The sequence below is a fragment of the Tarenaya hassleriana genome, unplaced genomic scaffold (genome assembly GCF_000463585.1).
Source record: "Tarenaya hassleriana unplaced genomic scaffold, ASM46358v1 Cleome15, whole genome shotgun sequence".
Lineage (NCBI taxonomy): Eukaryota > Viridiplantae > Streptophyta > Magnoliopsida > Brassicales > Cleomaceae > Tarenaya > Tarenaya hassleriana.
Genome location: NW_010964923.1, coordinates 67,863 through 82,296, shown reverse-complemented (window position 1 = coordinate 82,296; position 14,434 = coordinate 67,863). Strand labels below are relative to the sequence as shown.

General features: G+C 30.6%; 1 protein-coding gene across 1 annotated transcript; it reads right to left on the bottom strand.

Annotated features, from left to right (window-relative positions):
- Positions 1 to 5,336: 5,336 nt before the first annotated feature.
- LOC104808501 (GLABROUS1 enhancer-binding protein-like 1) lies at positions 5,337 to 7,095 on the bottom strand. Its single transcript, XM_019202016.1, is given in 1 exon segment — positions 5,337 to 7,095. A coding segment is annotated over 1 exon segment (1,455 nt). The 5' UTR covers positions 6,992 to 7,095; the 3' UTR covers positions 5,337 to 5,536.
- Positions 7,096 to 14,434: the final 7,339 nt, after the last annotated feature.

Below are 14,434 nucleotides of genomic sequence, written 5' to 3'. Positions count from 1 at the left end.
TCTAAGTTGAGCATGCTTTGAAGGTTCGAACAAATCCTCGTGGAATTTTATTCCTTGGAACATTACAAATATTTCTAGCAGTGCAAACAAAAGTACTATATGATCCATGAAGTATGAATTCGAATAATATAATTTATATTTATTAAGTGTTAAAGAAATATATTATTTTAGCTTTTTGTAAACCAATTATATTTTGTTGAATGAAAAATTAAAGTTCAAAATTGGTTTATTTGAAATAGAAGACACATGTTATTTTTTTTTTACAAATTATGATGTTGACAAAAATATGTGTTACTTGTTGTATATATTTTTTTACTTTATATGAATAATTTGTATATTATTATTGAAAATTATATTTATTTGTAGTTGTTGATCCATTATATTTATAAGAATCATGAAGCACTTTTCAACATTAACAAATCAATTGAAGAAAAAACAATTATATTTGATACATCTAGTTAATTAGATGAAATATGATCCATGAGGTTAGGGGTGACAAAGTTCTCTCGTGTGAAGTAATATGAACTTCTCCATGAGGTCATGTGTTTACCAAGTTTTTTCATCAAAATGTATTGAAAATGTAACTTTGTTTGTAAATATAACTTAAACATTATTGTTTTTAAAATTTATAAACATAAACATAAACATATTATTATTATTATTATTATGTTAAGACCAAATCAATTGATGAATTTTTGAGGACCTATGTGGAGATACATTTGTCGTATTGTGTGTCAGAAAAATTCCATAGACAAATAGTTATTTTCAAAGCTATATCATCCCGTGAAAAAATATTATCAACATAAATTAAAGAAATATATATATATATATAAAAGAATGTTTATAAAGTGTTATGTTAAAATATAATCAATTTATTTTAATTTATTGAATATCGAATGACATGTATATTTTGGTTTTCCTAAAAAAATTTAATTTTGAATAAAAATTAAACTTTAAAAGTGGCTTATTTGAATTAGAAAAGAAATGTTATTTCTTTTAAAATGGTATTGACGAAAATATGATTGTTATTTTTTGTTGTACATGGTTTTTTACTTTATATGAATAATTTGTATATACATATTTGTGATTGCTAATTCATCACATTTATAAGAAAGTTAATAATGTTGTCTTTACGAGATTGGTCAATGATGTTATCCTTACAAGACTGATAATGAATTTTATGGTTAGTGTATTTGGTGCAACAAAATAAGATCGAAAAAGCTTACTATTCGAATAATTCATTCTTTATTTTATTTCAATATTTTTTGTCTTTATTATTTATTTTAATTACAAAAGTACTTGTATATAGAACATATTACGATGAATAAAAAATATAATGAATTTACATGCAATATTGATTATATAATATATGAAAAACGAAAAAGTCCAATAGTAGTATACAATGTAAAAGTTTATGTATCTATGTGGAACCATTTTTTCGTATTCATCGTCAGAAAAACTATAGACACAAATCTTATTTTCAAAGATATATTATATTATGAACAAATATTATCAACAAAAACAAAACAAAAAAAGTAGATATAAAAAATTGTTTATAAAGTATTATTTTTACAATGTTAAAATGTAACAATTTTGTTTTAATTTATTGAATATTGAATTGCATATAATGAAAAGTTGTGTATGAAATTTAAATAACATAATTTAAAGTTGTTAAGTGTTACATTATAGGATCTTGACTTTTCTAAATCAATTTTATTTTTAAATGAAAATTAAAGTTTAAAATTGGTTTATTTGAAATAGAAAATAAATTATTATTGTTTTCAAATATTGATGTTATTTGTTGTTTACATGATCATTTACTTTATATGAATAATTATATTTATTTATGAATGTTGATCTATCACATTTATAAGATAAATGAAACCTTTTTCAATATTGACAAATCAATTGGAAAACAACAATCGTTTTCGATATAGCATCTGCTTAATCATATGAAATATGATCTCTCCTGTAAAAGAATATAGAGTCATGTATAAGATAGTCTATTTACAAAGTTTTTTCATCTTTTCATCGGAATGTACCAAAAATATAATTTTGGTGGTAAATATAAAATAAAGATAATTGATTTTAAATTTTGTAAACATAAATATATATATATATATATATCATTATTTTCGTAGATTACCTCTTTTATTATCATATGTTAAATTATCACTATACGTTGTTTTATATAGCGAGTGATCAATCATTTTCTCTTCCTTTAGCCCAATCTCATTTGACATATCTAATAATTACTAATGACTATATATGTTCGTGCTATGCAGCGATTTGTTGGTCTATCACGTACATAAGAGAAATCACATTGGTCTTCAATATCAATAGACCGATTGATGAACAAAGATCATTTCCGATCCAACATCTGTTGAATTCTGTGAAGTATGGTGCGACGGGCCTCCATGATATGAAGACGACTCTATCTTATCTCAAGAAGCATGGAGTTATGTACGAATCTGATTGTACTTATCGAGGATTTTCATCGGAGTGTCCATATGATAAAAATGTAAGTTCGCTTATAGAAAAAAAAAATGATTACTTTCAAGTTTGTAACAAATAAATATTATATGTCTTTCACTACAAAAAAACAGTTATATAGCGACGGAAAAATCCGTCGCAAATATAAAGGAAATCCGTCGCAATTAAGAATTTGCGACGGAATGCGACGGACTTATTTCCGTCGGTATAACGCTGTCGCAAACGAATAACGGTCGTTAATCCGTCGCAAAAGTGCGACGGAAAAAATCTGCGTTTTGCGACGGAAAGTGACGGATAATTCCGTCGCAAACTGCGACGGAATTTTTTCCGTCGCATTCCGTCGCAAATGTTTTAAAAAATTAAAAAAAAAATATAAAAAAATTATATACTATATACACATACATATATATATTTTTACATATACATACATTCATACATATACATTACACACATACAAATATACATACACATACATATATATATATATACACATATTTTCATATACACAAACACACATACACATTCACACATATACACATATATACACATATATAAATACTCATACACATATACATTTCCCAAACACATACACATACATATAAACACACACATATACACATATTCATATACACATACAATCACATATACATACACATACATATTCAAATTCACATATATATACACATACACATACATAAACACACACACATACACATTCACACATACATACACATTCACTTACACACATATATAAACACACACATACACATTCACACATACATACACATTCACTTACACACATATATAAACACACACATACACATTCACACATATATATACACATTCACTTACACACACATACACATACATAAACACATACAAATACATCAAACACACATATATATATATATACATAAATAGATATATATTACCTTATGGGAGAAATTTGGCGATCTTTGGAGGATTTAGAAAAAAAAATCGATTTTTTTTTTTTTGAAAATTTTTGAAGTCTGATGAAGAAGACGACTCGTGGTTTTATATTGCGTTTTGCGACGGAATTTTCCGTCGCAATCCGTAACAAAATAAAATTAATTTACGCGCCCAAAATTCAAAAAATTTCGTCGAAAAATGAAACCAAATACATTGCGACGGAATATTCCATCGCAATCCGTCGCAATTTTTATTTTCCGTCGCAAATCATCTATTTCTTTGTTGTGACAGAATTATCCGTCGCAAACCGTAGCAAATTGCGACGGATTTTGCGATTGTTTGCGACGGATAATTTTTTTCCACATTCTGTCGTAAAATCGTCATATTCCGTCGCAATTTTCTGTGCGACGGAAATTTCCGTCGCAAATTCCGTCGCTATATGTAGGTTTTTTTGTAGTGTTTATCATTATTTGTTATTATAACTAGGGTTAAGACCATTAACGGCTTTGAGATCATAACTAACGTTGACAGTGTCAGCCTTGAAAGACTGGTAAGGAGATCTTCGATCATTGGAAATATTGCGATGTCATGTGATAGGAAAAAACGTAGCGTTGTAATTAATAAAATCGGGTTTTTTTTCTTTATTTATAATGATAACATATAATATTTCTATATAGGGTATCTTCAAAGGAGATAAAAATATGAAAAACTTCCGTGTCGTACTAATCATAGAGTATAGGAGAACAACTAACTCTATTGGATAATTCAGAGTTCATGGAATCATAGAGAATAATGCAAACAAATACATCAATTTCTCAAGTCGCTAATAAATACACAAAATTGCACATTTATGACATATTCCCTCAAAACATCTAACACCGTTACTAAGTTGATTATTCACCATGTTTAAATTATCACGTCGACAAAATTGGTTCAGTATGAACGAAAAATTGAACCCGTTAGTAAACAAGAATTTTTACATGGTTTCCAGAAATCGTCATCAACGACGACAAATTGCTGATTTTGTTTCCGTAGATCGTCATCAACGACGAAACTAGATATTCATAATGATTATGAATCAGGGCCAACGCGTGCGGAAAAAGAAAAACCTAAAAATTACGTTGGTAATGAGCAAAAATAGGAATTAAAAAATAAAAGCCTTAGGTTTGGCGATATTGATGAGTATTTAAATGTTTTGTGTACTAATTAATCTTTTGTGCAGTTAAGAAATTATTTTGTTTTATGAAATATGTGTAATCAGGTTCATATCATAATAATACAAAAGAAAAGTCCAACTGTATTTATATTCATACGACGCTTCCAAAATGGTATTGCAGAACCTCAACGTGTCAATTTAAACCACGTGGCTGTTGGAAATCTTTCAAAGCGAAACCATAGGGATAATAATACAAAAACACCAAACACAATTCCTTGTTTGTTACCACAAACCGATAACATAATAAAAGAGAGAAAAATATTTAATTTTGATCCATAAAGGCACCCTCACATTTTTTTTTTAAAAAAACTTTATGCAGATTTTATTTATAGACTTTACCACATATTTATAAGAGAGAAAATACAATCTAAATAAATCCCACTAACCACTAACACTAGTTGTCCTATTCTTAAGCTAGAGACTATTGATTAATTACAATAAAAACAAAAATCAATTAAAACACAAATATCATAAAAAATGTATTTATAAGCGAGTTAAGAAATTGGTGTATTTAATTGTCATTTTTAGACAAATTGGTGTATTTATTTACCATTTTCCCTTGGGCTACGATTTTTTTTTTTTCTGAGTTAAGGCCCAATTTTTTTTTTGTTATAGCCCAATAAAACCCCAACGACCGAAGATCTCAATTCTGAGGTTACGTAATATTACCATAATTTCGGTTCCCTCTACACCATGATTTGAAATTTGACATTTTCTCAAAAGCGTCTCTTTTTTTTTTTTTTTGTGGGAATTTGACATTTTGTTCATCATCCAATAAGATAATATACCCTTAAACACGGTTTCTCTAGAGATAGATGCTACTTCGATCTAACCATATCCTTCACAAAGATAAGTCTAAAACTCGGAAAAAGTAGGCACACCTCTAGAACTCGACGGTCACTTGTTCAATTCATCCAACACTGCCTCGGTGAACTTAGCCATCAGATTGTGCTTCTTCACCTGCAATCGCGTCTCTTCGAACCGGTAGGCCTTCCATAGATCATTCCACTCATTCCCCCTACCTCCTTTGAAAATTCCGACTTTCCCCATAAGCAACCTCTTCTGAAGTTCACCCACCATCCCATTTGCCACTACTGTGTCGAATGCATCCTGCAAGTAGGGATATTGGCCCCATATACCGTCCCTTCCTCCATTCTCATGGCAAGTTTTATCCATAACCATTTCAATTCTACCATCTACCACTTCAGGGTTCGACTTTTTGAAAGCTTCATCCATAACCATTCCGATTCTACCATCTACCACTTCAGGGTTCGACTTGGCTTCACCGTTCTCTTTCTCGTTAGCCATACCGATCCTATCGTCTAACACTTCAGGGTTTGACTTTGCTTCACCGTTGTCACTGTTCTCTTTTCCATCATCAACCTTTTCTATGACCATTTCAATCTCATCATCAACTAGTTCATGGCTGCCGCCGTTTTCCATTCTGTTACACTACTCTTTCTCGATACCCATATCAGTCCTATCATCTAACACTCCAGCATTCAAGTTGGCTTCAGCAGCAGCACCCCCCCCAGCCGCATCCGCTAGATCGTCAAAGACACCTCTTCGCTTCTCAGGCGCCACTGAATCAGATTTCCTAGCTCTCTTCCTACTATCGTCAACCCTCACAGTTTCTTCATTAGATTCAGTCTTACCCCAAATTTTCTTGGACAGCTTAAAAGCTGTTGAATCGTGAGTCTTGTTAAAAACCAGATCTTCGCCCTTTTCGCTTTTCTCCGAGATGTCATGAAACTTCCTCTTTAGTTTCCTCACTTTGCTCATCAGTTGACTCGTAGACACACCCACATGGATGGAATCCTTGATGAAGTCTAAAAATGCAGCCGCGTCAGTGCCCGGATCGGTTCCTGTCTTGGCCCTGAACTCAATCACTCCTTTCAAGATCGCAATCTCGTCTTCCTTGCTCCAAAGCCGTTGGATCGCTCCCGAACTCTTCTTCATCTCCTCGTCTTCTCCACCAGCGACTGGCTTCGGAGCCACCATCGAAGCCGAAGCCGACGATTTCTTCGCCTTCTTCTTCTTTATCGTCAACTCTCCATTATATTGTTCACTGGGTCGATTAGAACCGGACCTCGCCGAGGATCTCTTCGGATCGTCGGGAGAATTTTCGCCAGCGATGACCGGCTGAATCGGTTGGATGATGAAACCCGAGACGCTGGGAGACTGCGGCGTACCTCCGATGTCAGATTCGGACACAGAACGAGCAGGAGAGTGTGGTTCAGAACCTCCGTCCATGGCATTGTCTCCACCTACGACGGAGTTTCTGATCTCGTTGTCGGAATGGACAGCCGGAGGGTTCGGGTTCCGGAAGTGCTGCCGCTTCAGACGAGTCATTGTTGCTAGGGTTGAGAGAGAGAATTAGGGTTTCTGAAGAGAGGAATTGGGGGAAAATGAGAAATCTTTAAAGAATCGAAGAGACTTATTTGTTCCACAAGAAAAACTAAGCGGCTCGCTCTACGTTTCAACTTCCAAAAGGTTGAGCCCAAAACCCGACAACGGGCCTTAATTGTTTTTTGCATTACAATGATTTTTTCGGGAAAATAAAAAAAATAAACTTTACCATTTTAACATTAAAAGCACCGAACTTTTATTTTTATAGAATAATCATTCAACTTTTTAATTAAATTTAAAAATACTAAACTTTTTTAAACGATCTAAAAAAATATATAATCTTTTATGCTAAACTTTTTAAATAATTTAAAAAATATATGAATTATATACAATTATAAAAAAAGCCAACTACAATAATTTGACATGTTTAATGTCAATTTATTTGTTTATTTTGACAATCGTAGAAGAATTAATTGTATTTTTTATAAATTTTAAAAGTTTAATATTTATTTAACAAAATAAAAAATTTAATGTTTTTTTTATCAAAATAAAAAATTTTAGTATCTTTTTCTTACAATATCAAAAAAATTATTTACATGCATAGATCACATGAATTCGAAAATATACTACATAATATCTACATATTTTTTGTAATGAATTTAGAATAGTAATTGAAAAATCGAAAGTCGAATGGATTTATGGAAAAACATAAGAAAAAAATATCTTATGTCTTAGTCTATATTATATAAAAATTATTTAAATAATAGTAAGAAGAAGAAAAAATCTCAAAAAACTACTAAATTTTATAATTTTGATAAAAAAATAAATTTTTTATTTTGTCAAATAAATATAAAATTTTTTAAGTGAGTTTAAAAAAATACTAATTTTTTTAAAAAAACACTAAAATTTTAAATGATCCAAAAAAAATATATAAACTTTTATACAATTACCAAAAAAATACTAAAATTTTTAAATAATTCATAAAAGTACATGAACTATATATAATTATCAAAAAAATAACTACAATAATTTGACATGTTTGAATTTTCTTTGTCTTCATTTGTTTATTTTGATAATCGTAAAAGATTTAAATGATTTTTTTGGTAAATTTAAAAAAGTTTAATGTTTATTTGGTAAAATCAAAAGTTTAATATTTTTTTTATTAAAATAGAAAATTTTCTTTTTTTTTCATAATAATAATAATAATAATAATAAACAACAACGAAAAATACAAAAAAAATATATGAACTTTACAATTTTGACGTAAAAATAATAAAATTTTGTTTTCATCAAATAAATATTAAAATTTTTAAATAAGTTTAAAAAATACTAAATTTTTTAAATGATCTAAACAATACATAAACTTTTATACGATTGTCAAAAAAATATTAAACCTTTCAAATTATTCAAAAAAAATAATGAACTATATAAAATTGTTAAAAAAATAACTATAATAATTTGACGTTTATTTTGACAATCGTAGAAGAGTTAAGTGTATGTATTTTTATAATTTAAAAAATTTAATGTTTATTTGATAAAATTAAAATTTAAGTGTTTTTTTATTAAAATTGAAAAGTTTAGTACTTTTTGGGGATTTATCCTAATAATAATAATAATAATAATAATAATAATAATAATAATAATAATAATAATAATAATAATAATAATAATAATAATAATAATAAACTAGTTATTTAATTTGATCAACATGCGGAATTATTGCCCATTAGACTAAAAAAATCTGATCAGTAAAAGAAGTAGAAGTCATCAAAACTAAATTTTTAATAGATAATGAAACTGATTACACAATACCATATGGTCTAAATTAAATCAAATTGGGATCTATAGAAGGAGGTTTCGCGTGAACTGCAGCAATCTCTGCAATGATAAATATCGAAAATCAAAGTATTTTCAGAACCAATTCACTTCAAATAAGATGAATAATTTTGTTCCAAAAACTTAAAAAATCATCTGTGAAATTAATGACCTTCATCTGTCGGCCTCGGCCTCAGAAACAAAACATGAGGTTCCACCTCCAACTATGAAGCTTTGTCTGATAACGCCTAGGCTCCGAATTAGGGTCCGACTGGTTGTACCGCTGCGGTTGCGGTTGCGGTTAGTAGCGTTTTCAGAATGTTTAATAGCGGTTGTGGACAGTTGGTACTGATTGGTTGGTAAATAGTTGTTGGTGGCGATTGCGGTTGATTGCGGGTAGAAGTGAATGGTTGTCAACGTTTATAGTTGCGTTTTGATATAAATTACCAAAAAAGATATGAGTTTAAGATAATATTTCAAATTAATTGTAAATAATTTTTATATTATCATTTGATCAAAAAATATTTTATATAATTTATAAATAATTATATAAAAATATTTTGGAATATAAATTTAATCAATTTAATTTATATTTTATTAAAAAATAATTTTATCATAAAAATATTTAAAATAATTATTGATAAATCTAAAAATACTCAAATCATAATATCAAAAAATAAACTCAAATTATAATTCTAAACAAAATCATCAACAAAATATAAATAATATTTTACATAAAACATAATGTACTAGACAACTGAAATTATAACTTAAGAATTCTCCATAGAAAAAACATTCTGAAACAACCCACTCATCTAAGAAAAGCCCACTTCCAATTTGAAGGAAACTCATTCTTTAGATATTGTAAAACAATTAAAAAAACAAATGCATTTTAAAGTCAAATAAACCCAGTTGCTTCTAAAATTAAGGTGAAATGCCAAGAAATAAAAAACTCACCTCTGTGTTTCAACAATGAACCCAAGATCATTTCTATGGCTTTGCTTCTAAAACCAATTAATATTCAAAATATGTAGCCAAAATCTATACCCATTTGATCAAATGACTATGTATGCACTTGTAAATTAAGTGCAAACTTTAATAATTATTAATAATTAATATTACCAGTAGTGAAATCTATACAGGTAAATTGTCAAGAAAAAGTGACAGAAATTCCACCCGAAAAGAGAAAATTAATAGATTGCCCTGGTGACATTTCAGGATATCTATTGGGATCTAAATTAAATAAAAACTCCATCTAACTATATCTTTCATTTATATTTTAAAATCCATCATATATTTTTATAATTAATTTTTTTTAAATATTTAGTTTTTTTTTATTGTGATCAACTTCCAAAATGTAATATGCAAACTCTAATTTCCAAAAGAAGTGATTCCTTTTGTAATGCTCCAAATACCAATATTTTTTTTCACCCTTTGAATTAATTCTAAAGTATCAATCTTTGAATCATATATATATATTGTTTAAGGATTCGTCTGCTTCTTTACAAAAGTCGGTAATGGATGCCGAATTTCAAACCAGCTATGGATTCTATGGCATTAGAACTACGCACAAGCGCAGGGAGTAACAAGTGATATATAACAGAGAAGTTTTCAACTCCGATGCCATATTATATATATAAACACAGTTTGATTCTTTGTCTGAAAGTGTCCACTTTTTCATCTCAATGGATTTTGTCGTGATATTATGTATCCGATTGATGACTCTGAAACTAATTGATGATTCTTGGATTCGAGCTGCAAAAAGTTTCCTTTCTTGGCGGTCTCAAGAAAATTCTTCCAAGGCGGCTTTGGCTTTATTCTGGACCTCTGACGTTAAAAAAGCGGTCAAAGTGTTTGACGAAATGCTCATATGACTCCAAGTAATTTAATGGGGGGATTTACAAAAATGACTTTAAATGTCATTTTTACTTCACGTGATAACCCTCACTTTGGAAAAAAAAAAAGACAACATCATGTGATAACCTTGTAATAATATACTTCCAAAAATACCCTTCATTTTTTATTTATTATTAAATTTTAAAAAATAAATTTCAACTCTCTCTCCTCTTCCTCCTCTCTCTCTCCTCGTCCGCTTTCTCTTCTCTCTCGTTCAGTAGTCTTCACACTCTCTTCATCTCTACTCTTTTTTTAGCTAATTTGTTGCGAAAAAACAACATTAAGCTTGGGCATTTAATCGATTCAACATAAATCTGAATAAAAGGTAAGTATTGTTTCTAAATTTTGTTATTAAGTTTGGACATTTGTGATTTATTATTTTATCATTTTTATATTTAATCCATATGAATATGTTTGAAGCAAAAATGACATATATATCAGCAATACCATGATTCACGTTATTCAAACTGGTTGAAATCATTATATTTGTGAAATTCGTTAAAATGGGAGAATTCAGAAAACTGGTAACATATACATGTCGAAATGGTGAGACTGGTCATACTCCTAACTGGTCATACTTGTCAAAATTGGTCAAACTGGTCATATTCGTGAAATTGGTCAAAATGGTCATACTCATCAAACCTGTGACATTTTTCAAGTGTATCATTTTATCACATTTTGTGTTTATTTTATACAGGTATAATGGATGCAACTAATGAGAGGATGATGATTATTTATTATAAATCTGATGGCAAGTGGGTAGTAAAATCGATCGGAGCATATGAATGGGAAGGAAAGAAGAATACATGTTCGATAGGTTCAGCCAACATATCATTGTCATAAGATCATGCGGGTGGAATGTATTTCGATTTGTATTTGGTATGACTGGTTTGACCAGAATATGACCGTCTCGACGATTTTGGTAAACTGAGTTTGATTATGTAGGTGTAATGTACTTTTAAATTCGTATTTCCGTATTTGTATTTGATATCTCTACTTTGACCATATTATCATATGATTATGTGGGTTTAATGTACTCTTTCAAACCGATGAATCTCGTAATTTCGAATAGGTCTGACCGTCTGACCATGGTATGACCATATGACCGTCTAATCGTCTGACCATTCGGGTACGAAAAAAAAGACCTAAATTAAATTCAAACGATTAGAAAAGTTGTATAAGGGTTATAAGAATACTTTTTCATCGTTTTGGAGTTCTAATTTCGTGTGGAGAAAACAAATCTACCAACATAAGTCAATTGTGTCCAATGTGTTACACAAACACTACTAATAGTTTAGGTCTTCTTTGGAAAGAGTTACTTTGATATCAAAAAAAGATGCTCAATCCATATTGCTACGACCGATTTCAACTAGAGAAATCGATCATACGAGATGATTATTACGATGTTAACACTTTCAAACCGATGAATCTCGCAATTTCGAATAGGTCTGACCGTCTAACCATAGTATGACCATATGACCGTCTGACCGTCTGACCATTCGGGTACGAAAAAAAGACCTAAATTAAATTTAAAGGATTAAAAAAGTTGTATAAAGGTTATAAGAATACTTTTTCATCGTGTTGGAATTCTAATTTCGTGTGGAGAAAAAAAATCTACCAACATAAGTCAATTGTGTCCAATGTGTTACACAAACACTACTAATAGTTTAGGTCTTCTTTGGAAAGAGTTACTTTGACATCAAAAAAAGATGTTCAGTTCATATTGCTACTACCGATTTCAACTAGAGAAATCGATCATACGAGATAATTATTACGATGTTAACACTTTCAAATCGATGAATCTCGCAATTTCAAATAGGTCTGACCGTCTGACCATAGTATGACCATATGACCGTCTGACCGTCTGACCATTCGGGTACGAAAAAAAGACCTAAATTAAATTCAAACGATTAGAAAAGTTGTATAAGGGATATAAAAATATTTTTTCATCGTTTTGGAGTTCTAATTTTGTGTGGAGAAAAAAAATCTATCAACATAAGTCAATTGTGTCCAATGTGTTACACAAACACTACTACTAGTTTAGGTCTTCTTTGGAAAGAGTTACTTTGACATCAAAAAAAGATGTTCAGTTCATATTGCTACTACCGATTTCAACTAGAGAAATCGATCATACGAGATAATTATTACGATGTTAACACTTTCAAATCGATGAATCTCGCAATTTCAAATAGATCTGACCGTCTGACCATAGTATGACCATATGACCGTCTGACCGTCTGACCATTTGGGTACGAAAAAAAGACCTAAATTAAATTCAAACGATTAGAAAAGTTGTATAAGGGATATAAGAATATTTTTTCATCGTTTTGGAGTTCTAATTTTGTGTGGAGAAAATAATCTACCAACATAAGTCAATTGTGTCCAATGTGTTACACAAACACTACTAGTAGTTTAAGTCTTCTTTGGAAAGAGTTACTTTGACATAAAAAAAAAAGATGTTCAGTCCATATTGCTACGACCGATTTCAACTAGAGAAATCGATCATACGAGATGATTATTACGATGTTAACACTTTCAAACCGATGAATCTCGCAATTTCGAATAGGTCTGACCATCTGACCATGGTATGCTAACACCTTCATTGCTATATATTTGAAGAACACTTCGAAATCCCTGAAAAAATGGCTCGTGTGACTACATTATGACAGGTATGACCAATTACAAATTGGTCATACTAATCACAAACTGGTCAGACCAATTCAATTTGTCAGACCAATTCAATTAGTCAGACCAATCCAACTGGTGACACTATAAAAGAAATCACCAAATTAATATGTATCTTTGAGGTATCGCCAATCTGTTTATACACCTTTGCATATGTATAAAAAGATCCGGTTTGATGCATTTCTTGCACATCCTAGGACAAGTCGGATCGATACCTTCAACATCAATATACCATCCATTTGCGCCTAAACTTTCGATGCATTCGAAAGGAAGAAACTGCAATATACAAACCAATTCATTATACAATTTCCGAATCTGATCGCTAATCTTAACGAAGGTGTATCTTCTCCAGGGAAACCCTTCACAGAAGTCCAGACTTTCGACCATGTCCACCAAATCACTGTTTAAAACAATACAATTATTGCTAATCTCTTTCTTTCTTCCACATTTGCATGTGGAGTTTCGCGCAACTTCTTTAATGCAGCTTCTATGGTAACTTTTGAAGTTCCGAATATTCTTTTCCGAAATTCACTTCCCTTACATTTAGTCCAGTCCTCCGAATAGTTGTTAAAATTTAAGTCGGAGATAATGGCATGTTCCTGGATCGAGTATCTGATGGGCACGCCATTTACAACAAACCAAAACTCTTTTTCCTCTCCTTCCAACCTTAATGCACGGTGTTGAATATCCTTGAAAGCGTACACAAAAGGGACCTGCAACAATTAGATTAACTCTCATGATCAGTTTTATTATATTACAATTACGAAACAGACTATGATTACAATAAATCTGGTCATACCAGTGAAGTATGACCACTTCACGGGTCTGACATTTAACCGGTCTGACCATTTCGCTCGTCTGACCACATCACGGGTCTGACCACTTCACTGGTCTACCCACTTCACGAGTCTGACCATTTCACGGGTCTAACCAGACTTCACTGGTCTGCCCACTTTACGGGTCTGACCATTTCACGGGTCTGACCACTTCACTGGTCTGTCCACTTCACGGGTCTGACCATTTCAAGGGTCTGACCACTTCACTGGTTTC